The sequence below is a fragment of the Suricata suricatta genome, chromosome 8 (assembly GCF_006229205.1).
Source record: "Suricata suricatta isolate VVHF042 chromosome 8, meerkat_22Aug2017_6uvM2_HiC, whole genome shotgun sequence".
Classification (NCBI taxonomy): Eukaryota; Metazoa; Chordata; class Mammalia; order Carnivora; family Herpestidae; genus Suricata; species Suricata suricatta.
This window is the reverse complement of record NC_043707.1, coordinates 123,005,844-123,033,405: the sequence shown is the minus strand read 5'-3', so window position 1 is coordinate 123,033,405 and position 27,562 is coordinate 123,005,844. Positions and strand designations below refer to the sequence as shown.

Sequence of the window (27,562 nt, the reverse complement as noted above, 5' to 3'; positions counted from 1 at the left end):
TTTATTCATTTTTGATACAGAGAGAGACAGAGCATGAGAGGGGGAGGGGCAGAGAGAGGAGACACAGAACCGGAAGCAGGCTCCAGGCTCTGAGCTAGCTGTCAGCACAGAGCCTGACGCGGGGCTTGAACCCACGAACGTGAGATCTGACCTGAGCCGAAGTAGGAGGTTTAACCGACTGAGCCACCCAGGTGCCCTTCTTATCAGTACTTTCTAGTTTTCCTTCACTATACATATAAAATCCTCCTTGATTGAAGGGAAGACCAAAAAAATTAAATCCTAGTCAAATGATAAAGGAGGATTATGTTCCTTTATCTTCTAAAACATATTTAGTAATAGGGGAGCCTGGGTGGCTCAGTCAGTTGAGCATCCCACTTCGGCTCAGGTATGATCTCAGAGTTTGTGAGTTCGAGCCCCGTGTCAGGCTCTGTGCTGACAGCTCAGAGCCTGGAGCCTGCTTTGGATTCTGTGTCTCCCTCTCTCTCTGCACCTCCCCTGCTTGCATTGTCTCTTTCTCTCTCTTTCAAAAATAAACAAACCTTAAAAATTTTTTAAAACATATTTAGTAATAAAACTGCCTTCCCTTCCCTGCCAAAAAGAAAAAGTTCATATATACAGTGTATAGGGTCCCCAACCCCATCCCCAGGGAAAGGTAAGACAGGAATTGCCTTCTTCCCCCCTGTTCCCACCCCTGGGGGCCCCAGCTTCCCCCTGGATCACTCCCCTCCCCAACACAGTGAGCAGGTCCATGGGAGTTCCTGGGAGAGGAGACAAAAGCAGAGGCTGGTGTTACCACAGTCACTTTATTGCATCAGAGTCCAGACCACCCCTAAGTACAGCCCCACTGAAATCCTTTCGTACCTCTGGCCTTTGTATACGTTTTGCCTCTACCAGGAATGCACTTCTTCATCTGCAAACTCCTATTCACCCTTCCCAACCCAAGACCTTGAGGGTCACAGGCAGCACTGATTCTTCCCCCCTCAGCACTTCCCCTGACAGATCATTCTGATATTAAAGCTTTTATCCTCCTGCATTGATGCACAGGCCAGCTGATGGCCTGCCTCTGAGCAGAGGCCCAGGAAACGTTTCACTGGACGCACACCTGAACCATGATCAAGGAAACCAGGAGAGAGGCTGGGAACAGGATGTGAAGGACATGGAGGCCAGAGCAAGAGAGGCTGGGGCTCACTGTGTGGGGAGCTGACTGAAGAGGGACGAGGCACTGATGGGATCCATTTCCACCCGGCACAATCTTCTACCTTTGGGGACTTCGTGGAACTCTAAAACTCCAGGCTGAAGGTCAAGGGACGGTATGAGGAGGCTGCACACATTTGGAGCCTCCCCCTTTCCTATCCGCCAGAGAAATCTGGGTAGAGGGGGCTTGCTCAGGCCTCTTCTGCCTCTCAGATCAAAGCAGACTCTGGCCTAAATCCCACTTTCACCCCCTCTCAGATAATCTGGAAGCTACAAACCAAGGTCCTGGGCACAGCTGATCCCTGATCCTCATCCCTAGTGAGGGGCGATGGTGGGGAGGAGGGGGAGGCAAACCAGGGAAGCCCCCATTTTTATCTCTTTTCCTCTCCCAAGGCAAGGAGCCAGGGAAGGCCCAGAGTTAAGCCCCAGCAGCTCCCGGCCAACTCCCAAATCCCCAAAGGACCCGCCACTACCACCCTCGGCAGCTCAGGCATCGCCAGAAAGTCACCACAGGCCAGACACAAGCAACTTTACTAGGCCTTGTTCCCATCTGGAGCCAAGCCCAGACCCCTTGGTGCCCATGACACCTCCCTCCCTCCCAGCCGCCAACCCCCATTCACTGGGTCTTCTGGTCCAGCTTGCGCCGGACCAGCTGGCTCAGGAGGAACGCGGTCAGGACGCTGCTGCCCACGGTGAGCAGAAAGAGGCCGGAGAAGTTGTGGGGCCAGCGGGTATGCAGAGGCTCATAGATGGGCCGCCGGGCCTCGAAGTCCAGGGCCACGGCCTCCAGCTGAGCCAGCGTGCACAGCACCAGGAAGACGTGGAAGACCTGGTGGCCCTGCCCGAAGATGTGGCAGCTGCCGGGAAACCAGCGCTCGGGCACAAAGGCGGAGAAGAAGGCGGCAGCCAGCAGGAAGAAGACCACCTGGCACTTGTGGTAGAGGAGAGCCGGGTCATCTGTGGTAGGGTCAGGGGACACCAGGATGCGGTGCACCACGGGGCTGATGTCCAGGGCATAGGCCAGCGCCGAGGGCACCTCCTGGCAAGTGCGGCCCAGCAGGCCAGGCTTCTGGATATACTTGTTGTAGCAGGAGCCAGTGCAAGAAAGCCAGGCGAGAAAGGCGGCCAGGGGCAGGAAGACAGTCTGCACCTGCGCGTGCCAGGCAGGCTCGATGGCATAGTAGAAGTGCGCCAGGGCGCTGCCAAACTGGTACACGGCTACACCCACGTAGTCCAGGAAGAAGAAATTGTAATGCCAGAACTCGGACTTGGCCTGCAGGAGGTGAGCCAGGGCACTGAGGGAGAGGTAGGTGAAGGAGGCAAGGACGATGAGGAAGAGGGGCAGGGCGTGCGGGTCTCCCCAGAAGTCCACCGACCTCACGAAGATGGCCAGCCGCAGCAGCAGCGCCAGGGCCGCCAGCAGGTGGGTCCACACGTTCACCGCCTCATTGTGCTGCTGGAACAGCGTGCGGAAGTAGAAGCGCCAGGTCTGATGCAGTGGCCGGTAGCCTGCGTAGACGTACGGCTTCCAGAAGAGGGGTGGCACCTGGGTGCGATCCACTGTGAACACAGGCTCGGGCTGCCCAGAGGGCTGAGGCTCCTGGTGGGCCTGCCGCCAACTGGGCAGGAGATGGCTGAGCCTCTGGGCCACCACTGTGGCCATGGCCGTGGGCCAGGCAGGGAGCTGGGAAGAGAGGCCGGAGCAAAGTCAGGGGATAGGTATCCTCGCCCCTGGACCACGCCACGAGCAGCAGCAGGGAGGCTCCGAAGCCCAGTTCTCAGTCCCTCCTTTCTCCCCCCTTGTCCCCCCACTGAGTTTCAGAAGAGAGGAGTCACCCTAAGGAAGAGCTAGCTCAGTGAGGACCCCATGACTGTTCTGCTCTATCCCAAGTGCCTAGAACAGTGCCTGGCGTATAGTAGGTGCTCAGTAAACTTCTGAGGAATGAATTCATTTCCATTCCATTTCCATTCCAGTCCAGGCTCCACACAGCAGCCCCTGTTGTTTTCTCCTATGTTCGTGCTGCCATCCGTGTTCACTTGGTGGTGACAATGACCTTGCTGACAGACCCACTGCCTCTACCTTTGGCCCCTTCAGAGTGACCAAGGTCTCCCACTGACCCTCCATCACCCTATGTGATCTGGCCCCTGCTACTTTTTCCAGCCTCATTGCTCAACCACAGTGCACTTGACATCCAGGCACAGCCTCACCCCACCCCTGGGCTGGCTTAGGTTTACACAAGCGGTTCCCTCTGCCTGAGACATTTCCCTCCTCTTACCTACATGGCAAACTCCTAATCATCCCTCAAAACCCATGTCTTCTGTGATACTTTCCCCGGCCCCTCAAACCTCTGATGATGACCTCTCCACTTGAGCGCCTACCATAACATACCCATCATTTCACTAGGATAACATTCCCCATGAGCATTAAAATTGTTGATATGAGCTCATAAAGTGTAGGCAGTTTGCATCATTATTTTGTGGATCCCTGGTACTTAGCAGGTAGCTGGCACTCAGTGTTTGTTGAATCAAAGAACCTAACAGCATCCCGGTAACATTTCATACCTTTAAGTCTCCAACTCAAAAAAAAAAAAAAAACGCTTTCCTCCCCTAAAAGTCCCCAGTACAACTGATCTATAAAAACAGCCCTTCCTCTCAGCCACACCTCCCCTCAAAAGGTCCTTCCTCCACCTGTTCCACTCCCACCCATGGTTGCTAATTCCAAAGAAATCAAACCTAACCCCTCAGCCTGGCATTCAAGACACTATCCCTACCCTCATTCGCCACCTAATTGCACACTGTGTGCCAACTTTCTTGCCCCCCACTAAAATGCTTTAGGGCCAGTTCACAGTCCCACTTCCGGGGACCTCCTTACTGCCCTCCTCCCACTTCCGCTGTATAGGTTATACAATGTAGCACATAGAACATAGTCATTCATCCATCTATTTGTTCATTTAGCACTGAGCCTCTCCTCTGCCTGAGAAGGTGTGCTCAGTCCAGGGAAGGGCAGAGAGGGAAAAGATTTGGTCCCTAACCCCGCCTCCTGCCCCCCACCGGGAACTTCATAGTGTGGGAGAGTTATCGAGATGAAAGCAAATCATAGCAAATGCTCATACAGTACTTGCTATGTGCTAGACACGTCTCAAGCACTGTATGTATAATTGATTCATTTATGCTTCTTTTTTAAAATTGTTTATGTTTTATTTATTTTTGAGAGAGAGAGAGAGAGAGAGAGAGAGAGAGAGAGAGAGAGAGCGTGAGCAGGGGAAGGTCAGAGAGAGAGGGAGACACAGAATCTGAAGACAGGCTCCAGGCTCTGAGCTAGTTGTCAGCACAGAGCCCGACACGGGGCTCGAACCCACGAACTGTGAGATCATGACCTGAACCAAAGCCAGACACTCAACCAACTGAGCCACCCAGGTGCCCCCATTTATGCTTCTTAACATCCTGTGAGTAGGTACGATCATTATTCCCATTTTTCAGATAAGGAACTGAGGCATGGAGAAGTTAAGGACCCTGAACCCGCGCCCCCCCCCCCGCCCCCGCCAAACTAGCTAGGAAGTGGCAGAGGCACAATCTGAACTAGTTTGCAGTCTTAACCACTACCCTAAACTGTACTTTGCAAAACATGGCGCCAAGTGCCATTCTTCATTCCCTAATTACACACCCTATATACACTGGGACCAATTGCTTAATTCAGGCTTATCAGTATTCAAAATATCTATTGAAAAACTAGCACATGCCAGACAACTCCCACCCCGCAAATTCTAATAAGCTTACTGGACTCAGCGTCCTGGTTTTCTGTTCTCCATTTATTTATTTATTTTGAGAGAGGGAGAGAGAGGGGAGGAGCAGAGAAAGAGGGAGAGAGAGAATCCCACAACCGTGAGACCACAACCCAAGCCCAAAACAAGAGTCGGAGGCTAGGGGCGCCTGGGTGGCTCAGTTGGTTAAGCATCAGCCTCAGCTCAGGTCATGATCTCACAGTTCGTGGGTTCAAGCCCCGCGTCGGGCTCTGTGCTGACAGCTCAGAGCCTGGAGCCTGCTTCCGATTCTGTGTCTCCCTATCTCTCTGACCCTCCCCTGCTCACACTCTCTTTCTGTGTCTCTCAAAAATAAATAAAAAGCATAAAAAAAAAAAGAGTCGGAGGCTCACCTGACTGAGCCACCCAGGCGCCCCGTCCATCTTTCATCAGTTACTGATTGCATCTACATTTGCACCAGTCACTGTAACAGGCAAGGAGATCTGAGCAGGATAAAGCACTGATGTTTCTGCCGCCAGCAGCACCACAAACACCCCAAAAGCCTCCTGATAATTTATACACAGTCCAAGTGACTGCCAGGAGCTTGCCAGGCAAAGGCAGCATCCAAGACAAGCCCCCAGCCCATCGGCTTCCTCACCTTAGCCTGACTTCCATCCTTAAGCTCCTCCCACATTACTTTCTCAAGTCAGTTCTGGTCTCTGGCCTCTCCTGGTCCAATAAGGAGGCAGGAGTTAAATAAGTTACTACCCTACTGCACGAGGGGAGTACAGGGCCCCTCCACTTCCTGTTCTTCAGACAGTCTTGCTGGCCACTTCCGTCCAGAGCACGAGAACCCCCTGACCTGCTGTGCTAGTGGTGGAACCAGCAATGGAGGTCCTCGCCTCCCCAAGAGACCAGGCTTCAGCCTTCACCGCTGTCTACAACTTTGGCTTCCCAACTCAGAACCTTGGGGAACCAGAGAAGGCCTCTGAAAGCATCTCATGCAGCACCCTTGGTTTCACACCGAGAAAACAGAGCCCACAGACCAAAGGGCCTTCCCCACCACTGCTCAATCCAGCAAGGTTTCCATTCCAGCCCGAGGGAAAAGACCAGGGAATGATAATGTGTGATGGTGGCCTAGTTCCTGGGTCCCTGTGATCCACTCAATACAGTCCAAGGCTCCATATCCCACCCTTAGAACTTCCCAAGGTGGAACAGCCTATTAAAGCCTCTGAGAAGTCTTACAGCAGAGAAGTCAACTTCCCTCTGTTGAACCTACCTTTGTCAAGTTAACTTGACCAAGGATTCTTTTCCTAGTAATAATTATATTACAAAGCTAGCTGAAATGTATAAGTGTTTACTATGTGCTCAGTCTTTATAACCTTGTTACAATTAATTCTCATAACGAGCCTTTTGAGGTAGGTAGTATTATGCCCATTGTGTTGTTGAGGCTAGTGAAATTCAGAGAGGTTAGGAGCTCCTTCTTAAGGTTAGGAGTGCGCGCACGTGCACACACACCCACACACACACACACACACAGAAGCCAGAATTTGCACCCAGCTCTCTGACTGTTAGTACAGGTACTCTTAGCCACTCTGCTGCTGCCTTGCCTCCTGTCACACCAATCTCCATCCTACTTTGGGAAATTATGGTCTAAAGCAGGTAGCCAAGACCTTTCTCATAAATTATTTTCTTAGTCATCCAAGAACTGACACGCTTCTAGAGACCTCAGTCTCCCCACATTGCCAAGCCACCCACTGGCCCTACACCAATGAAGCCCTAACTCACAGCCCCCTCCTCAGGAGGGGACAGCTCACTCAGGGCCCTCCTCCTCCACCAGACCCAGTGGACCCTAAGCACAGACCCCAGAGGCTACATACGGGGATAAAGAGACACTGCTCTCTACTTCCTTTAGACTTCACCCTCCAGCCCCATTACATCTGAACAGGTCTGTTTTCAGAATTCATTCCCGTCTCCTGACTCCAGGGAATACAGCCCCTGAAGCCAGGAGAAAGGAGCAGGTGCAGGGGGCCAGCAAGAGCTGGATGAGGGGAAGTATCCAGAGGCCACCCCCAGAGGATCCTGAGTCATCTGCCTACCAGACTGCTGGGACCTGCCTGTTTCATGGCCCCCTCCTCGTCCCCCCTCCAAGCCTAGGTTACCTAGGGGTTTTTCCCCAGCCTGGGGGGGCCGATGGCTTCTGCTGTGGGACTGGCCAAGTTTTTGCCAGATGCCAAGCACCTGGTGGTACTTCCCCAGGTGAGGGTCACTAAGGGCGGGGCTTCCAGGGACTGGAGGTTGTCTTGTGTGATGTCACCAGAGGGTGGGGCTAAGGACAACCTCCGTCTCTCTCTTCCCCTCCTAACACCATTTTCTGAAATGGCCAAATCCAGGCTAAAAACTGCCGTCCTAGCCAGGCGGTGGCTGCAGAAGGAAGCTCAGCATTAACTTCCACAGGAAACATCTGGGGAAACCCAGGGCCAGCTACAAAGTCGTGACTTAGCAAAGATCACACAGCAAAGTGGGCAAAGCTGGGCTGAGACCAGGTGGACCAGGGCCTGGTTGACGGGTATCAGGCAAACTTGACTGGCTTCTGTGCCCTACTCACCAGGAATCATAATGGAAAGAAGTTAGGACTAAGGGAGAAAGCAGATACCATGAAGGCTCATGAAGGAGATGGACTTCAGATTCAGACAAACCAGGTTTGACGCCTGCTTCCATAACATACTAGCTGTGTGATTTAAGACAGGTGACTCACCTTCTCTGATCCTTAGTCCCTCATGAGATTTATAATATTATCCACTGCAGATTCCTTATAAAGATTGAACTTATCAGAACTTTCGGCACAGTTTAGCAACTCGATAAATGATTGCTACCATTACTAATTAGTAGTAGTAGTAACTAATTATTATTAATAGTAGTGGTATTTGAAATACCTCCGCCTGAGAGATTCGCTTAGTGGCCTCTGAAAAAATGTCCTCTTTTAGCTGTCAATAGCTGGTTCCACTGGACTTGGGGGCTTCAGTTAACCTTGTCCCTTGAAATATTTACCTTTCTATGAGGATGCATGTAAGGACCAGGGAAATTTGGCTGGAATTTGAACTTCTGGAGACACTGACCTTATTTAACAATTAAATTCTCCCCAGCATAGACCATTCAGAGTAAATCCTGTGGAGTCACAGAGCCCTGAAGATTTGCACTTCTGCACAGACCCCAGAGAGGTGGCTGGGAAATGAAAGTGCCAGGGAAAGGTGGCCGCTTTGGCTGCCCATCCCCCCAGTGGGAGGCTAACAGGGGCAGACCATGCTAGCAGGTGATCCAAAAGGCATGAAGTCTGGCCAGGGCATGTCTCGCAGCTTTGGGAAGCTTCCAGGTTGGCTGAGCCTCAGAACTGAGATCGCCAGGGCTCAAGTGGGAATTCCTGTCAATCCAAGAAGCTCTGTCCTCCTCTGCCCTCCCACCTCCCATTCTCCTTTTCCTAAACACAAGGGCGAGCTCCTCACCTAGCTCCTCAGCCAAGGCTTGCCCAGTTCCTCCTGGTCTGATACACACGGTCAAAAACTCCCATAAGCACCTGGGAGCAAAACAGAAGGCCAAGTTGTCCAGATGGGGTAGCAAATGGGCTTTGAGGTGGGAGAGCCCCGGGTTTTACCATCCCAGAGATGTTAGTGCACACGGCAGGCAAAAAGCGACAGGGCTGGGGCACATGTTGAATGAAGCAGACAGCCTCCCTGCGCTGGCAGGGCCCACCCACACAAACGAAATGCCATGGGCCTAGGAAAATCCAGCCCCGAGAGAAGCCACCTCGGCAGTGGTGACCACGCAGAATTGGAGAGAGCTGATGCCCCAAGGAGGGCATCTACCATTCTGGCAGACTATTTCAAGTGAAGCCATGTCCCCATTTTTATGTGGGGATGGAATTTCAAGTCTGAAACTTACCAGCTGTGTGACTTCGCTAAAGTCCCTTAACCTCTCTGAGCCTATTTCCTCGTTTACAATCAAAGGATACTAATAGCTACCCTTTGGGCTCTTGTGAAAGCAAAACAAAGTTACTGATGCAAGATGTTAGCTCTGGCATAGTATGGTTCCGCTGTTTTTATTGGCTTCTAGTCCTGGCTCAGCCCCTTACTCCCTGTGTGACCTTGGACAAGTCCATTCCCCTTTTGGCCCTGTTTCTCCAGCTGTCAAGGGAGACAGTGAATTAATCAGTCACCTCAAAGGTCCCTTCAGGCCCTGAGATATTCCAGTATTTGTTTTAGGCCCACTATGTGCCGGGCGCTGGAGGTTCGGCAGTGAACAAAGCAAATAAAACACTTTCCTTATGGAACTAATAGACCAGCTAATTCACAGCTAAGGGTTAGAACTAAAGGTATTAATACCCTGCCTTCTTGGAGCTTAATAGCCTAACTAAAAACAAAATAAAACAAAAATAATCACCTATTATGCGTATTAGTTGGTTATAATTCAACTTTGTCTCCTGCCTCCATCTCACACGTAAAATATTCATTGTTGTGTCTCTGGGCCCTCATTGTTCAGCGCACTCCCTCAAGACAACTTTATCTTGCCCTGGAAGACAAAGTCTAAGCTCAGATAAAAATAATAGTAAGGCAGGAGGAAGAAGGCTGGCTGGCTCAGTAGGTAGAACATGAAACTCTTGATCTCAGGATCATGAGTTCAAGCTGCAAGTTGGGTGTGGAACCTAATTAAAAATACATACATACATACATGCATAAGATAGTAAGGCCGTATCTGCCTTAACACAGGAGTTGTTAGAGGTACATGTTCCTTGAGGGGTCCTCACAAGGCCAATACCATATACAAGCCCCAAGTACATTTCACTTCTCCCTCAAAGCAATCCTGAACCTCCATGTACGCTGGCATCACAGTCCAGGAGGCAAGATAGCAGGGCACATCATCCGATTCCAAAACCAGTGCTCTCGCCCTTTATCCATTGTGGTCAACTTCCAGGCACCGGGTGGGTGGCCACAGATTACACAAGCAAAGTTTTCATCCCTGGCTCACCTCCTCCAGTGCAAACCAATTCCTTGACTCGGCAGGATGTGTTTAAAGAAAAAGTCCTTCTGTTTCTTCCAATACTGAACGGACATCGTTTTTGATTTTTGTAACCACACTTTGGGCCTCCATTTGTGATCGGGATAGAATAAATAACTCAGAGGAATTCTTCTGTGGAACTCAGACTCACAAATGCTCTGAGGACAAGGAATAACCTCTAAGAAGAAAGCAGGCCCAGAGAGGTTGGGTGAGCTGGCTACAGTAACCCAGCACAAGTGGTGGGAAAGGGACCCAACTTTCACCACTGGCCAGCAAAGGCCCCTCTGGTTAGGAAAACTGAGGCTGGAGACAGGCAGCCTGTCACCAAGAGCCTCAAAGGTGCCACAAGCCTCTGGTTGTGAGGCTGGACCCTCTTCCACAGGAGCTAAACAGAAGGTCATGGTGCCATCCATCAAGGTGCAGCCAGGCTCTGGGAATCCATCAAACCTTCAAACTCACCTGTGGCGGCCTGACCAGGCCCCCCTACTCAGGCCAGGCCTGAATGCACTGCCCCAGGGAAACCTCTGGGGAGAGGGTCCTTAAAGCCTGCAGGCTTGAAGCAAGTGCTATGGGTGGTGTGGGGCTCCCTCCCCTTGTCTCACTGGGTCGGGGAAACCTCCATGTTTTCTTGACACCAGGGCAGGCTTCCCCATCCCAATGGGCCTAGGCTCCCCCCAAAGGGGACCCCCTCACATCATCCAGTTCTAAGTACTCATGCACCTTCTGCCCCTGGAGTCTCCCTGGATCCTCCTCCCGCCGCTGGGGGAGCAGCTAGCCCCCCACCTTTCACCACGGCCGGCCCAGGCCCGCCCTCACCCTGGACACTCCCTCAGATGTGCTTCCTTCCAGCTGGTCTCCCAGCATCCTTCCACCCTTAGAAGTGCTCCGACTCCAGCCTCTCTCCCCGCTCCGGGAGCACCCCTGCGCCCGCCGCCCCCGGCTTCCGTCTCCCCAGCCCGGTACCTGCGGCGGAGCGAAACGGCAAAGCAGGCCCACTCGGACCGCCGCCCTCGGCGTCCCCCAGCGCCCGGCAGCCTGATAAAGGGGCGGCGGGTGGGCCGGCCCGGAGGCGGGCGGGGTGGGGCGCGAGTGACCCGCCGGCCTCTCCCCCCTCCCCCCTCCGCGCCTACGTGTTGCACGCGGCGGCCCGGGGGCTCCCCACACCCAGGACCACGGAGGCCCGGGAGTTCCTCCGGTCATCGTGCAGAAAGACGCGGAGACGCAGGCCCGGACAGCAGAAGAGGCTGCCCGAGTCCGCGGCTGGGCGGCGGCGCTGCGGAGGCTCCCGCTGAGCTGAGCGGGTCCCACTTCCGCGATCTCCAACCACCAGCTCCAGGGCCCCGGGGGTGGGGGGTAGCTGACTTGCGGGCGCCAGGCACGTTGTAGCAGGAGCGCGGACGCGTCCAGCGAGAGCCCGCCGCCCAGCCCCGAAGCCACACATGGCACCGCTCACTGGGCTCTTTCTGGTCGAGATGGGCCTGGCCTTCCCCAGCTTCGTGTCTCTGCCTGGGGACACCCCCCTCGCCTCTGCACCCCTATTTAAGTTCCCACCTCGGCTCTCTCCGTGAGCAGCTTCCCCTGATGGGCCAGCCCAGGGCCTGGTGTTTGAACCTCTATTAAAACCCCCACTTTCTACTCCCTAGTATAACATCTCCCCCAGAAGTGAGAGCACCCAAAGGGTGAGGGATCCCTGCATAGAAAAGGCCCTCAGCAGATACCGGACCAGCGATGACAAGACAGAGTGGGAGACACCCCCACCCCATCTGGGGTGTACACAGCCTGATGGATACAGAGCAGAGAGGGGACAGGCTAAGGGGGGACACTGCTCTGGCCTCAGGGAGTTTTGAGTCCATTCAGAGGGACTTGTGCAGGAGGCTTGGGCATGGTGACAGGATCCACATCCTGGTGCTACCCCTAACTGGCCATGTGACCTTGGGCAAGTCTCCCTGTCCTCAGCCTCAAGTTTATTACCTATAAAATGGAAATAATGATACCCAACAGGTTGTTAGGAGAATTAATAAAACAGTGGGTATGAAGGTTCTTTGTCAACTGTAATGAATACTAAAGGAATGTATATTTCCTTATTATATTATAACAAAACAGATATAGTCATAATATAATAGGATGCAACAGGTCTTTACTTCAACAGGTTCAGACAAACCCAAACCCTACAATTTAGTGAATTCCCTATTACCCATGAGGTTAGAAAAGATAGCATAGAAGATCCCATCATTTAGAACAGGTAGGGTACAGAGAATGAACAAGTAAGGACATTATGGAAATTATATTCTAAGGTTTATTTATTTATTTGGGGGGGGGGAGAGAGAGAGAGAGAGAGAGAGAGAGAGAGAGAGAGAGAGAGAATCCCAGGCAGGATCCACACTGTCAGTGCAGAGCCCAATACAGGGCTTAAATTCATGAACCATGAGATTATGACCTGAGCCTAAGTCAGACACCTAAATGGCTAAGCCCCCCAGGCACCCCTGAAATTACATTCTATATGTTCTATATGATGGGATACACTCTATCATAGTGAATAAAAACTGAAAACTTGGAAGGTAAAGACTTAGCTTCCAGTTTGGGAACAACTGCTCTGTACTGGACATGGTTTTTTTTTAATCTTTTTTTTTCACATTTATTTATTTTTGAGAGTCAGAGAGAGACAGAGCATGAACAGGGGAGGGGCAGAGAGAGAAAGAGACACAGAATGTGAAGCAGGCTCCAGGCTCTGAGCTAGCGGTCAGCACAGAGCCCAATGCGGGGCTCAAACCCATAAACCATGAGATCATGACCTGAGCCGAAGTCCGACACTCAACCGACTGAGCCACCCAGGCCCCCGAGGGTGTTCCTTCATTATCTCATTCTGTGGATGAGGAAACTGGTTCCAGAAGATGCTACTTGCCCAAGGCCACCCAGCTGGCTAGTGGCAGGCCTGGATCCCAGCCTAGTCCTTATCTGGTACATGGTACTGGTAACAAGGAGTGAAGCTGTGAGGCCAGGACAATTCCTTCCCTACCCTGCTGTTTCCCAACTCCTCTTCCAGCCCAGGTAGGGTGGAGCGGCTCCAAGGCAGCCAAGGGCACCTTCCTTCGCTGCCCTCCTGCAGCTCAGCGACCTGGATGAGGCCCAATGCCTCCATTGCTCCCAGAGCCCAAAGCCCTGTAACCCTTTGCATCCAGACCCTAGGAGAGGGTGGGGAACCTATCCAGTGACCTATACATCATCCAGCTGCCCTTCCAGGCGTCAGGTTCAGCCGTTAGGGAAACAGGGTGCCCAGGGAGACCAGGTTCCTAGGCAGGCCTCAAGAGTCAAAGGGCCTCAGAAGTCAGGCTCTGAGCTAGGAGACCACCAGGAAGGGCTTCAGTGCACCCAAAGTAAGAGAAAGGATGTGGGGCCTGAACTGTCCTGAACACAGTCTTATCTTTCCCCCAAAACAAGGGCATCCACTCACTGGGGGGCAGCAAAGCAGTGACACACTGAGTGCATCCTGCCTGGGTTCACACTTTAGCTCTGCCCCTTCCTCCAGGCAAGTTATGTAACCTCCATGGATATCTAGTTCATCCATTCTAAAACAGGCCAATAACCTCCATATGGGGTTGGCATGAAGAGTAAATGGAATAATCGGTATAAAGTACTCACAGTGACTGGCCGAGAGTGCTTGCTAAACAAATGCCAACTATTACTCTAGGTCAGTTGTTTATTCCCTCCCTTTGCCAATGACTGAGAAAAAGAAAGGCTTGTTAGAGGCCCCATGCAATGTTTAGGTGGTTTGTTACACAGCATTGTTGAAATAATTCCTGACTCCTACGCAGAGCAAAACCAGGATTCAAACCCAGGGGGTCTGACCCAAGACCACGATTTCAACTGTGCGTGGTGGAGTGGGGACACAGGATGGGTACCAGTTGCCTACAGAAATTCTCTGCCTAAAGTCCACTTGTCTAGAGCCTTACAAGATGAGGAACTGTCCACCAAGCCATGAGGAGGGAAAGGACTTTCTAGACAGAAGGAACAGCATGTGCAAAGGTGCAGAGGTATGAATGGCCAGGTGAGTTTCGGGAATGAGCCATCATGTTCTGGGGCTGGGGCACAAGGGACCTGGAGGCAACAGATGGCATTGGAAAGGCAGGGAGGGGCTGGAATGAAGAGAGCCTCGCCAAGGTGGAGGGCTTTATCCTGAAAGCAGTGTGGGGACTGGAGTCTGAGATTAGAGAGAGGGATGGGGTGAGGGGGCTTCAAGGACACCAGAGAGGTCAGGGGGTGTCCCCTGGGACTCCATGGCACAGTGACTGACTCTTGCCCAAGAACCCCAAAGGGGACGGGCTGTCAGTAGGAGCAGAGCAGAAGCCAGTGGTAGAGGGAACCAACCGCATTTCCACGGAAGCAGGCCACAGGCGTGTGCTGCCCCCAGGCCTGAACCACACCACAAGCCTTAGATCCAGCCCCAGGAGGCCTCCTGCAGGGGCCATGAGGCCTGGGCAGAAAGTGGCTGGAGGTGTCCCTGGGGTGTCCTGTGATGGTGGGAGGCATCGTAGACAGCTGGCCCTTCTCAAGGGATCCGGAGATGAGGCCCCACAGTGACTGTCCCCAGCACCGCAAACACAAGAGTGGCCCGGGCCACACAGTCACTGCCCACCCCAATTTCAGCTTCCACAGGAGTGGGCAGTCCCGTGCCTGCTGCTCTCAGCCCTTCTACAGCGGGCATGCCTCCACCCTCCCCAGCCTCTGGGCTCTAGCCCAGCCTGCCGGTTTAGGTGCAGACTAGGCATTCAGGCTGTTAGCACCTCGAGAGCAGCACTCGTGGAAGCTGTTGGAGAAAGCTCCAGCCTCCTGTTCAGGAGAAGACAACTCTGGGAGGCATTCTGTCTGCATCATGCTTTCTGGAGCCAACCTGGAAGACACCCTCCCTCCGCCCTTAATGCTTCGCAGGCTTCCTCGTCTCAGTCTCCCTGCTCCCTCCCTTCCGCTTTCTGGGGTCACCTCCCAAACCAACTATTCACGTCTAAGTCTCTGTCTCAGCCTCTGCTTTGGGGGGGAAACCAGACCCGGACTTCCAGGGCTACCCCCCACCCCCACCAAATAAAAGAGTCAGCTTGAAACACCTGCCAAGTCTGCAGAGCTCAAGCCAAGTACAGGCTAAGGCAGCCCTTTCCTGAACCTATAATGTCACTACCCTCCCATGTGCCCTGCGACAGCCCTGGGCAGGTCAGAACAGGGGAGAAGGTGCGGGCTCAAAGGGCAGAAATACAGAGGAAGCCAACCTCGGACTTCTCTCTGACTCCAGACTCCAGGTTGCCAACACATTCCTACCTCCTGACCCTTCCACTTGATACTCCCTCTGCCTGGAACTCACTTTGCCCTAGAAAGGACCAGTGTGATTTCTGGGGCCCTGTACAAAATGAAAATGCAAGTCTTTGTTCAACCATTAAGAATTTCAATATGGCAAGAACAGAACAGGAAGCCAAGCATGGGGACCCTCCTGACCACAAAGTCCTATGCCACCGCACGGGTCACATGGCCGGGAAGCTGGGCCTGGCTCCAAGCAGCTGAATTTCTGTCTGCTGCCCCACTGCCTTCAGGTGTCTGTTTAAATGTCACCTTATCTGACGGGCACCGGCTGGCTCAGTCGGTAGAGCATGTGACTCTTGATCTCAGGGTTGTAAGTATGAGCCCGCGTTGGGTATAGAGATTACTTAAAAAAATAAAATCTTTTAAAAATACAAATAAATAAATAGGGGTGCCTGGGTGGCTCAGTTAGTTGAGAGTCCAGCTTCACTCTGGTCATGATCTCACAGATCATGAGTTCAAGCCCCTCATCGGGGTCTGCGCTGATGGTGCAAGAGCCTGCTTGGGATTCTGTCTCCTTCTCTCTCTGCCCCTCCTATTCTCACGCACTCACTCTCTCTCAAAATAAAAAAATAAACATTTAAAAGCTGCTGTTCCTCCTCACATGCATTTCTTTTTTTTCTTTAATGTTTATTTATTTTGAGAGAGACAGAGCAGGGAGGGGCAGAAAGGGAGAATCTTAAGCAGACTGTGTGCTGACAGCACAGAGCCCAGTGCGGGGCCTGATCGATCATGAGATCATGACCTGAGCTGAAATCAAGAGTCGGAGGCTTGCCGACCGAGCCACCCAGCGCCCCTCCTCACGTGCATTTCAAACTAAACAGATCACTTCACCAAAGTAAGAGCATGGGGCGCCTGGGGGGCTCAGTCAGTTGAGCGACTGATTTCGGCTCAGGTCATGATCTCACGGTTTGTGGGTTCGAGCCCCGTGTTGGGCTCTGTGCTGACAGCTAGCTCAGAGCCTGGAGCCTGCTTCAGATTCTGTGTCTCTTTCTCTCTCTGACCCTCCCCTGCTCTCTCTGTCTCTCAAAAATAAATAAAAAACATTAAAAAATAAAAATAAGTTAGAACACCAATGGTCATGACAGGAAACTTTCAGTCTCCCCAAACTTACGTTTCTCAAAACTGAATTGGACACTCATGGCTCTAAAATTGTCAAAACGGGCGCCTTGGTGGCTCAGTTAGCTACTTGGGATTCTCTCTCTCTCCCTCTCTTGACTTGCCCTCCCTCCTCCCCCTGCTCGTGTTCTCTCTCTCTCTCTCTCAAAATAAACATTTTAAAACATAAATAAAAAACAAGATGGTCAAAACAGCATGGGATGCCTATTTTGATGGGTATTTGGAAGCTTCCAGACATTGTCAGGAGTCTGAAACTGCTCCTTTGCAAAATACAATTTCTAGACCAACTGAGGCAAAGAAAGAAAGAATAGAAGGGCTCCTGAGGCCTCTTCTTCTGTCCTGTCTTCTCGTCCCAGACCCCACTGCTGGTGCCACACTCCTGTACTCGCTGTACACCAGCCCCCTCTCCAAATAAACCTGAAGATTTTTTTTTTATGTTCCCGGGACAAAGGCCAAATGGCAAGCCGTAGTTAGAAGCATTTCCTAAAGTCACAGGGGACATCCGTAGCTTTGCTGAAGAATTAAGTTATTCAAACTCGCCAACCTGGTTTCTTTCTTGTGTTTTTCCAGGCTTTTATTTTTTAAGTAATCTCTACACTCAACGGGGGGCTCCAACTCACAACCCCGAGATCATGAGTTGCAAGCTCTACTGACTGAGCCAGCCAGGCCCCCCACCAACCTGGTTTCTAATCAGATTTATAGCAGACCATATGCTTTCTGGTGAGGACCAGGCCAAACACTGGATAAAACTAGCCTGATGCTGGAATGCTCACTGGAAAATGTCCACCAAATATTTACAGTAGCTTGTCCTTAGCCCGCTGATTGGACCAAAGTTCACAAAATTCAGGCTTGCACACAAAAGCCTCGTGAACCTGTTTACAACCACTACAGTTGACTCCAAATTGTCTTTAAAGAAAATTCTGGTCTTCCTTTGGATGTTGGATCTGCCTGAGGAGCATTTAACTCCATGTTCATTAATGGGTTAAACCAGGACATGTCTCCTAGTTAAAGGGACCAGGATGGAACAGGAAACTATGTCCACTCCAGATTTAAATTGGCAAACCAGCTCATTTATACCATAGATGAGTCATCTAAAAGAAAGACCGCTAAAATTTGGGGCACCTGGGTGGCTCATTCTGTTGAGCGTCTGACTTTGGCTCAGGTCATGATCTCACGGTTCATGAGTTTGAACCCCGTGTTGGGCTCTGTGCTGACAGCTCAGAGATTGGAGCCTGCTTCAGATTCTAAGTCTCCCTCTCTCTCTGCCCCTCCCCACTTGTTCTCTCTCTCTCTCTCTCTTTCTCCCTCTCTCAAAAATAAATAAACATTAAAAGAAAGACCACTAAAATTGTTAATTTTCAACTCCAGCAAATCAAGACCCCTCAACAAAACCAACCTCCCACCCCTCATTTCTGCTCTTATTACAAAGGGCCAGGACCGTGGAGAAAAGACGGTTACAAACTCAAGTGCTCCAGGCTCCTTCCACCCCCTAGCCGTCTTTCCCGTGTCCTCCCAATTCCCATGTCCTCCCAATTCCCACTGTCGGGCTCCGTGGAATGGCAGAGGCTCTTCCCAGTCCTTCCTCTTTATGGGCTCGGAGAAACCACTCTGCAGATTGGGAGTGACTCTCTCTCTGTCCTCACTGACACCAGACCTAACACTGTCGGTGGTGCTCACCCCCTGCTAGAAAGCTCCGGCCTTGGAGCGCTCACACAGCCCAAGTAGAGGGTCTGTAACACACCTCCGCAGGTGCCCTGCTCCCTTCTGTTTCGTCCCTTTGAGAGACACCACCTTTTCCTCCTTAGTTCCTCCTCCTCTGTTAATTTATTGGGCTGAGAAAAATGGAAAAGGCTAGAAGGGGAAACCCTTAGGCAAAGACCTTAAATACCATACCTTTCAACCTGAGATTTTGTCTGTCGGAAAAAACACCTCCAGAAAGACCCTTCAGCCTCGCTGGAGACTGTCCCCCTCAGGTGTGGCTAACCAACCCTGTGCTGCCAAACTCCAGGCATCTAAAGTGGGAGATGGGGGTGGTCTTGTGGGACTGAGCCCATAACCTGTGGGATCTGATGCTCTCTCTGGGTAGATAGCGTCAGAATTGGGTTGAATTCCTGATATCCTGCTGGTGTCTGAGAATTGCTTGCTGTTGTGTGAGAAGCCCCCACTGACACACACACACACACGTATACACAAGCACCACACACGTGTGTGCACACACACATATGCATACACACACACACATACACAAGCACCACACACGTGTGCACACACACACACACACACACACACACACACACACATTGGAATTGGGTCCAGGAACCCAAAAGACACATTTAAAAGAGAAACTATTCACTCACAACCTCCTCCTCCAACACTCCTAGTGGGTTTTGGTTTCCTCATTTCCTTAAGTTTACAGCCCATATTCAGACACTGTTTTTCAGAGTTTCAATCAGAGAAGATAGACTTTCACGTTCTGCTCTTTAGTTTCATTTACTTTTTCAACTAACATTTCTCTGTATAATAGAATCAGGCTAGCTGGGTTATGCTGCATAACAAATACCACCAATATCTCAAGAGCTTAAATCAGTTTATAATTCTTGTTCACTATGTCTGTAATCCCCACTCCAGGAACCGGGCTGATGGAGCAGCCTTGAGGTGCACACACCCACATCCACAGACGTCAAGAGGATGGCAGGTTATACACTGGACCTTCCGGTTTCTGCTCAGGAATGACATTTCATTGGTTAAGCAAGCCTTGTGGCCACCACTCACTTCAAGAAGTGGAGAAGTCCAGCAGGAGAAGAAGTATGTGTTTGGTGGCCAGCACTAATGGCTGTTCCACAGAGCATGTAGTCTGTGCTTGGCACTCTGTTCCCCCCTTGGAAAATGGAGATCAATTAGATATTGTCCCTACCATCAACATTCTCCCTGGTCCTACATGATCAGAGTGATCTTTCTGGTAGAAACACATAACGATCAATGGTAATAGCTCCAGAATACCCCATCAGTAGAAGAGACCATAATTTGCAAATTTCTCAAATGTTGCACATTCAGGATATTTTTCTTTCTCTTTTTTTCTTTTTATCCCATATTAAAATAACATTGCCCATAATCACCTCAAAAGAAGTAAACACTGAGGAATAAAGATGATGCAAGATTTGTAGAATAAAATGACAAAAAGGGGGGTCACCTGGGTGGTTCAGTCAGTTGAGCGTCTGACTCTTGATTTCAGCTCAGGTCATGATCCCAAGATCATGGGATCAAGCCCCACATCAGGCTCCATGCTAGACATGGAACCTGCTTAAGATTCCCTTTCTCCTCTCACTCTCTCTATGCCCCTCTTCCTCACTCTCTCTCTCTCTCTAAATAATAAAAAAATACAAAAATAATTTACAAAATTGCTGAAACAATTTTGTTTCATTATCTTCTTAATTAAAAAAAATTTTTTAAGTAAATTCTACCGCCAACATGGGACTCAAACTCACAACCCCAAGATTAAGAGTTGTATACTCCATCAACTGAGCCACCCAGGTGCCCCCTGCTGAAATAAATTTAAAAGGTAGAAATATGTGGAAAGACAGTCTATGTTCATGGACTGAAAGACTCAATATTGTTATGACAGCAATTCTCTCCAAATTGATGTATATATTCAATCCGTATCAAACTCCCAGCAGACAGTTTTTGTAGAAATTGACAAGCTGATCCAAATGTATACGAAAATGCAAAGGACCCAAATTAGTCAACACAATTCTGAAAAAGGAGAACAAAGTAGACGACTTCCTGATTTCAAAATATACTGTCAAGCTCCTCTAGCAAAACGCTATGTTGCTGGCATAAGTGTAGACCTAGATTGTTGGAACGGAACTGCGAGTCCAGAAATAAACCCTTGCATTTATGAGAAGCTAACTAAAAAAAGATATGTCAGCCTGGGAGAAAATATTTGCAGATATGTATCTACTAAAGGACTCGTATCTAGAATATATAAAGAACTCAAACTCGGTAAAAAGGTAAAGAATTCAATTAGAAAATGGGGCAAAGGATCAGAACTGACATTTTACCAAAGAGGATGTTGAAGGGCTGTGAAGCGCGTGACAAGATGCTCTGTATCATTGGTCATGGCAGGAATGTAAAAACCACAGTGAGTTACCACTTCGCACCCGCTAGGCGGCTATAATTAAGGAGAAAAGCAGTAGCAAGTGTCGAAGATGTGAGGAACTTGGATCCTTCAAACGTTGCTGATGGGAATGTCAAAACTGGGCAGCCACTTTGGAACCTAATGTGGCAGTTCCTCAAAGAGTTCGACACAGCGTTATCACAGGACCCAGCGACGGCTCTCCTAGGAAGCTGCCCACATTCACGCAAAGAATTCTGCACAAATGTTCATAGAAACATTATTTGTAATAAACCCCGAACAACAGGAACAATCCTAACATACATCAATAATAGATAAATACAATGTGGTATACCCGTCCAGTAGAATATTCTTTGGCCATTTAAAAAAAAAAAAGAAGAAGAAGAAGAAGAATGAAGTGCTGATGCATGCTAAAACATGGACGAACCTCGGAAACATTACGCCATGAAAGAAGCCAGGTGCAAAAACCATAATGCGTGATTCTGTTTCCATGAGGTGTCCTGAACAGGGGACTCTCTAAGGCGGAGGGTAGGTTAGCAGTTGCCAGGGGCGGGGGCGGGGGCGGGAACAGACCTGAGAGATCTCTTTCTGATGATGGAATGTTCTCAAATTAGATTGTGATGATGGTTCCATAACTCTGTAAACTTCCTGAAAGGCATCAAATTGTATATAAAAGAGGTGAATTATGTCTCAAGTTGTTAAAAATGACATTGCAATTAACATCTTTAAACTACAGATTTGGGGCGTCTGGGTGGCTCAGTCAGTTAAGCATCCGACTTCGGCTCAGGTCATGATCTCAGTTTGTGGGTTCGTGCCCCACATTGGGCTCTGGGCTGACAGCTTAGAGCCTGGAGCCTGCTTTGGATTCTGTGCCTCCCTTTCTCTCTGCCCTTCCCCGGCTTGTGCTTTGTCTCTCTCTCTCTCTCTCAAAAATAAAAATAAACATTAAAATAATTTTTTAAAATAAACTACAGATTTAAAATTTCATAGTTTCTCACTGTACAGAGGAGATCATTTTTCAGACGTGCTGCCTGATTTCAGACCTGTTGCCTGCCTGGCCCCCTACGGCTCACCAGAGCTTCTTGCTCAAGACACATTTAATTTTCTCACTTGAAACCGAGAGACCTCAGATCTTTTTTACGTGGACTGGTAAAGTCTGGTAGGGCCCTTGGAAAAGGCAGGCACTTCACAGCTAGACAGAAATAGAGGCCCAGAGAGAGAAAGGGTCAAGGCCACATGGGCATTTGACAGCGGCTTCATCAGCACCTGACACAGACTGGGTTCACCAGACAAGCCCCAGGGGAAGCAGTCATTGAAAGAGCTAGACTCAGTGTGCCACCGGCAACCTCTCGATTTTTAAAAAATATTTATTTATCTATTTTGAGAGAAGAGAGAGAGGAGAGAGAATCTCAAGCAGGCTCCATGCTATCAGTGCAGAACCCTATTCAGGACTTGATCTCACGAACTGTGAGATCATGACCTGAGCCAAAATCAAGAGTTGGATATTTAACTAACTGAACCACCCAGGTGCCCCAGCCCCTTGATTCTTTCTTGCCAGATCCCTGTTAGCTTCTCTGGAGACATCTGTGCCTGCTTGTGGCTCCCCCGTCCTGGGGGTACATAGGACAGGCATCACAAACTCATTTTCGAGGTATTAAAAAGTCTAGTCCTGTTTGCTATCGTTTTTCTGTTCTATTCAGTCTCAAGCTTCTCCTCCCTGATAGCTCAGAGGAAGAGACAGGGGTTGAAAAAGCCATTGTGTGGTTGTAATCAGGCATTGGTGCCTCTGGGCATGACAGGTACCCAAATGCTGATTCTGTCCCCCATGGGGCACTTTGGTGGGTTCCCCAGGGAACACCCCACCAGACACCTCCCCTTCGGTTTCTACACCCCCCATTCACTGATCTGCTGTAGTCATCCTGTCCTGGAGGAAATCCCTTGGGCAAGATCCTTTTCAGAAGGCTCACACCTTCCTTCCCACCCATGGAAACAGTCACCATCCCCCCCCCCCCCCCCGCCCAGCCAGGCAAGAGCAGCCTATTCCCAGAGCAGCTGGTTGGTGAGCTGCTGGACCCTCTGCATATAGTCATAGTGTCTCTGATCCTTACAACAGCCTACCAGGCAGGTGTTTTCACCCCTCACCCCATCCGCCTTCAAGATGCGTAAACTGGGGCCCAGGCAGCAAACAGAACTGGCTAGCATGAGAATCCAAGGTTTCCTGATCCCAAAGCCCTTTTCCTTCTTTCCCATCAAGGATCCTCTTAGCCAAACTGAGGTCATTATCATCATTAACAGCAAATACTTAGTGAGTGCCTAGTGATGGTGAGGCAGGTCTCAGACCAGACAACCTAGGCAAGCCGTCCTGGGTTTGGACAAAGGGCAGAAGCAGGAGGGACACAGGACTGGTCATGGGGCCCATGAACCCAGAAAGTAAATCTGGAAAAAATAAAGGATAAATAAAAAGTCACTAGGTGATCTGCAGCCCGGGGCCCTCGGACAGGAGGTGGAGATCCCATTAATCAAGGCTATTACAGTGGTTTCCAAACCCTGCTGCAAATGAAATCACCCAGTGATCTTTAAAATATACCCATGCCTGTACTCCATGCCCAGATGTTCTGATCCAGCTGATAGGGGGAGCAGCCTGGGCATGCGGTCTTAGCAGGGACGGGTGTGTGGAGGACAGGCAGGCAGCTCTGGGGGTCTGACAGGAGTGGCAGTGACATGGCCCCAGGGAGCCCGAGCTCCTAGTAGGCTGGCCCAAAGTGGCACTTGGGAAAGATGAGTTGGAGACTGGTGGGAGGGAAGGGCAGGAGAGCAAGAATGGAAGAGACTTGGTGACTCAGTCAGTTAAGTGTCCGACTTCGGCTCAGGTCATGATCTCGCAGTTCTTGAGATCAAGCCCCACATCAGGCTCCATGCTGACAGCTCAGAGCCTGGAGCCTGCTTCGGATTCTGTGTCTCCCTCTCTCTCTGCCCCTCCCCTACTTGTGCTCTTGAAAGGACACAGGTCTGAATCAAACTGATTCCATGACAGGCTTCAAGTTTCCCCTCTGACCTTGGAGGCCTAAGTGTTGGTTTCTCAGAATCATTAGACAATAAAAGGGCACAGATTGCTCTACCAGGGACCACCCTAGTGACCCCCAATCAGAAGCCGCCAGCTAAAATGCTTAACATTCCTAAGGACAGGCCTAGAGATAGAAGCTATAGATAATCACTTATTGCTTAAGGCTAGTTACACCCTATGTGAGGGTCCTGGTCCACTCTATAATTGGTTAATACTCTAAATGTTGTGATTGGGTCCCGCCAAAAGTAACAAACACTCTGGACGATGTGTATGGTTAAAGTTACTGCCAATGATGTTAGGTGATAATGATTGGACCCCTGTACCTGTGTCACAATTTCCTGTAACACCCCCTTCCCAAAACCCATAAAGGCCCTGCCCCGCCATGTTCGGGGCTCTCAGCGCAGATCCACTGCGCTGGTGAGGTCGGTGAGCCCGAGTTTAGGCCTGGCCAACCTAAGCCTGTAATAAAGCCCTTTGCTTTTGCATGTGTGACTCAGTCTTCCTGGTGGTCTCTGGTTTTGGGGGATGATATTGAAATCTGGGCATAACACTCTCTCTCTCTCTCTCTCTCTCTCAAAAATGAATAAACATTAAAAAAAATTTTTTAAAAGAATGCAAGAGAAGAAGAGAAGCAAAATCCCAGGAGGTTCAGTGAGTTCAAGTTCAGAGTCTGTCACTTTCTGTGTGATTGAGGACAAATTGCTTCCCCTCTCTGGGCCTCAACTCCTCCATCTGGAAAAGGAGGGGATAGAACTTCATGACAGCTGAAGGTCCTGGCTCCAGGGTCAGAGCGGCCCTTGACCAGGGCCGCCCACCCCACCATAGCGTGGGAGCCCTGCTGTGCATTAAGCAGATGGTCTTCCAGATGCACAGATCTGCAAACACGTCTGTGAACACACCACGCACCACGCTCTGGGCACAGGCCCGGCACAGAGGTTCACAAGCAACCCGGCCCTCCCCACACTCCCTGGTCGCTTCATCATGCTGCCAGACACAGCTTGTGGAAATTTCCACTCAGCCCCTCTTAGCACAGCCTGAGAAAGTGGCTGTCCTTAGAGCTTCCGGTAAAAATTTCCACTCTCCCCCCTTGACAGCTGGCAGGAGACGCAGCACCTCAGAGCTGGGGAGACACAGAGATCATGGCAATGGGAGGGGGACTGTCCCTAGTTACAGGCCACACAGGGCTCATGGCGCGGGGAGGAAGGGCGGAGGGCAGTGCTGGGCATCCTCCTTCAGCAAGGATTTGCAGAGGCCTCACCTACTGTGCGCTGGCCCCTATTCCAGACACCGCGACACAGGACAAGATAGTCTCCGGCCTTCTGAAGCATGTCTCCTAATGGGGAAAAGAGAATATACATGAATATTGTGAATGAAATGAAGCAGCGTAAGGAGACACAGAATGACTCTGGAGGCCAGGAGGCAGCTAGTTCAGATGGGGGGACCAGGGAAGTGGGTAAGGCGACCTTGTATGATTTTCACAGGGAACAAACACAATGACCCTGAAGCAGGGCCTCGGCTGACGTGTCGAGGAGTGCAGGGGGGAGGGTGCAAGTCATGCAATCAGAGAGTTTCCTGTGGGGGCCTTCCCACGGTGAGTGAGGACTTTGGGTTTTACGCTTAGTGCTATGGGGAGTTGGTGGGGGGCGGATCTGAGCAGCAGGGTGCCGGGATCTGACTTATATTTTTTCCGCTTGTTTGTGTGTTTGTTTTACTTATTTACTTTACAACCCAGGACTGATATTTATCTCACTGTCGGGGCCAGGCTGGCATAGATGTGGATGTTTGGCCAGAGCAAAGTTGCATTTGGGAATGACCTCATACAATAAACACTGTGCAGTTACAACACTTAGAGGCATTTGCAGAGGACGGTGGGTGGTCTGACTCACCCTCCTGCTGCTCTCGCTGGCCTACCTCTGTGGGAAGGTGGAGAGAGCAGGCTGCAAGGAAGCCGTCACCAGGGGATTTTAGGGCCAGAGACATAATAGCCCTCTTCTATGATTGTGGTTTCTTCCTGCATTGTTGGTACCTTGCTTGGCAATGCCTCATGGGCATGCAGGTCTTTTTGGATGTCAACATCACACTTCAAGACTGAGCTAAGAGTGATTCCATGAAATGCCACAGGACTCTGTCAGAAAGAAAACCATAGGCCCAAAATGGTGTCACTAATGTTAAGGCCTTGTTTCAGTCAACCGAGACTTACTATATAACCTAACAACAGTTTCGATGCCCCAGGAATAGAACCTTTAACCAGCCCAGCTGGAATTTCCTGGTCAACACTAGAAGGCAATCCCCTGATACACCCCTACCATCCCCCTTAGGAGGGCGACCTTGCCTAAAACAATGCATTTCTTGCTAATAAATTCCTTGTTTGCCCCCCACCTTTAAAAACCTTCCATTATGCACAGGTCCTGGGAGCTCCTTTCTACCTGCTAGATGAGATGTTCCCGTCTTAACGAATTATTCAATAATGCCAATTTACATGGTTAAATTGTTTTTTTTAACAGATTTGGTGGCAACAGTGGGATCCAAAGCAAACCCTTTGCATTCACTGTCTTCCTCACCGTTTCTGAGGGCCCTCGGTAAGCACCCCTTGGTTTGAGCTCTGTTCTTTTTGTGTTGAGCTCCCAACCTAATGGACCTGCCAGGCCAGGGCTAACAGATCAGTCTAGGGAGGCTCTAACAGAGCGCCAGGGCCTAGCCCTTGGTTCCATCTGCAATTCTCCACTTGTGTGGAACCCCTCTCCGCCGTTCCAGTCCACAGTCCCCATTTACTAGAGTCTTCTGGTTTCATTTATTCTGGGAATTGCTGGTGCACACCCAGGCCCTCTGTTGGCCAGTCCACAGGACCTTCTGACCCCCAGCCCTTGGTTCTGTCCTCAGATTCCACGCTGGGAACTGCAGACGGCAGTTACAGTTCTCCATTCACTCGGATCAGCCCAACAGTCTCCGTTCTTGGATGTCTGCTGGGTCAATCCTTTCCCATCCCCAGTTCTTTGGCTACTGGTGGTGTTCACCCTTCCATTTCCTGGGTTACTGTTGGTTTCTGTCAGTGTGCGCATGAAGTAAAGGCTTAGCTAAAAGAAAAAAGTAAAGAAGATGGCATCTTTGAAATCCAAAGAGTTAAACATAGCATCTTCCAGCACACCTGCTTATTTTATATCTAAGAACTATGGGAGTTCTTGGGTGGCTCAGTCAGGTAAGTAACTGACTTTTGATTTTGGCTCAGGTCATGATCTCGTGGTTTGTGAGATCAAGCCCCACGTTAGACTCTGTGCTTCACAGAGGCTGTTTGGGATTCTCTCTCTCTCCCTCTCTCTCTGCCTCTCTCTCTGTCAAAATAAATAAGTCAAATATTAAAAAAAAAGAAGAAAAGAACTATGGTCCTGTAAGCTATAAATATCTTGGAATAAAAAATAATAATAATTTTTTAAAGGCAAAATCTTACTAAGGCTTCTTTTGTGTCCTGAACAACTTGGCTTGGTAACCATCAGGTTGAGGGCCTGAAAATAAGGCCAGACAGACATATGAGCTGCCCCCCCTTGGCGGTGAGATATGGTAAGATATGGAGGTATGGGTTAAACTCCATATTTGGCTAAGGTTCTACCAAACTGCTATCAGCAGTCAGGGGAAGTACAACCTGGATCACAATGACCTTTATGAGGAATGTTCCCCGTAAATAAGATCATCAAGAAGTACGAAGCACCCTTAAAGTATTTGAGGAGCCTGGGTGGTTCAGTAGTTTCAGCATCTGACTCTTGATTTTAGCTCAGGTCATGATCCCAGGGTCGTGGGGGCATCAGGCTCCGGAGCCTACTTAGATTCTCTCTCTCGGGGCGCCCTGGTGGCTCAGTCGGTTAAGCCTCTAACTTTGGCTCAGGTCATGATCTCACAGTTTGTGAGTTCGAGCCCCGCGTCGGG

At 50.3% G+C, this 27,562-nt stretch overlaps 1 protein-coding gene across 5 annotated transcripts; it reads right to left on the bottom strand.

Moving 5' to 3' along the window:
* Positions 1-784: 784 nt before the first annotated feature.
* PAQR7 (progestin and adipoQ receptor family member 7) lies at positions 785-24,977 on the bottom strand. 5 transcript variants are annotated; one of them, XM_029950121.1, is made up of 3 exons: positions 10,950-10,966; positions 8,438-8,508; positions 785-2,878 (listed from the first exon to the last, which is right to left on the bottom strand). In XM_029950121.1, exon 3 carries the CDS (start codon positions 2,855-2,857, stop codon positions 1,811-1,813), a length of 1,047 nt encoding a protein of 348 aa, XP_029805981.1. In that variant the 5' UTR covers positions 2,858-2,878; positions 8,438-8,508; positions 10,950-10,966; the 3' UTR covers positions 785-1,810. The 5 variants fall into 5 exon arrangements, with proteins under 5 accessions (XP_029805981.1, XP_029805980.1, XP_029805982.1 ...); XM_029950120.1 differs by lacking the exon at positions 10,950-10,966 and adding an exon at positions 9,372-9,486; XM_029950122.1 differs by lacking the exons at positions 8,438-8,508; positions 10,950-10,966 and adding an exon at positions 24,903-24,977.
* Positions 24,978-27,562: the final 2,585 nt, after the last annotated feature.

Coding starts and splice junctions, on each gene's coding strand:
- PAQR7 (XM_029950118.1), bottom strand. CDS start 11,186: ATGACCGGAGGAACTCCCGGGCCTCCGTGGTCCTGGGTGTGGGGAGCC. Junction 2,879..10,949: donor GCCGTTTCGCTCCGCCGCAG/GTACCGGGCTGG, acceptor CTCTCTTCCCAG/CTCCCTGCCTGGCCCACGGC.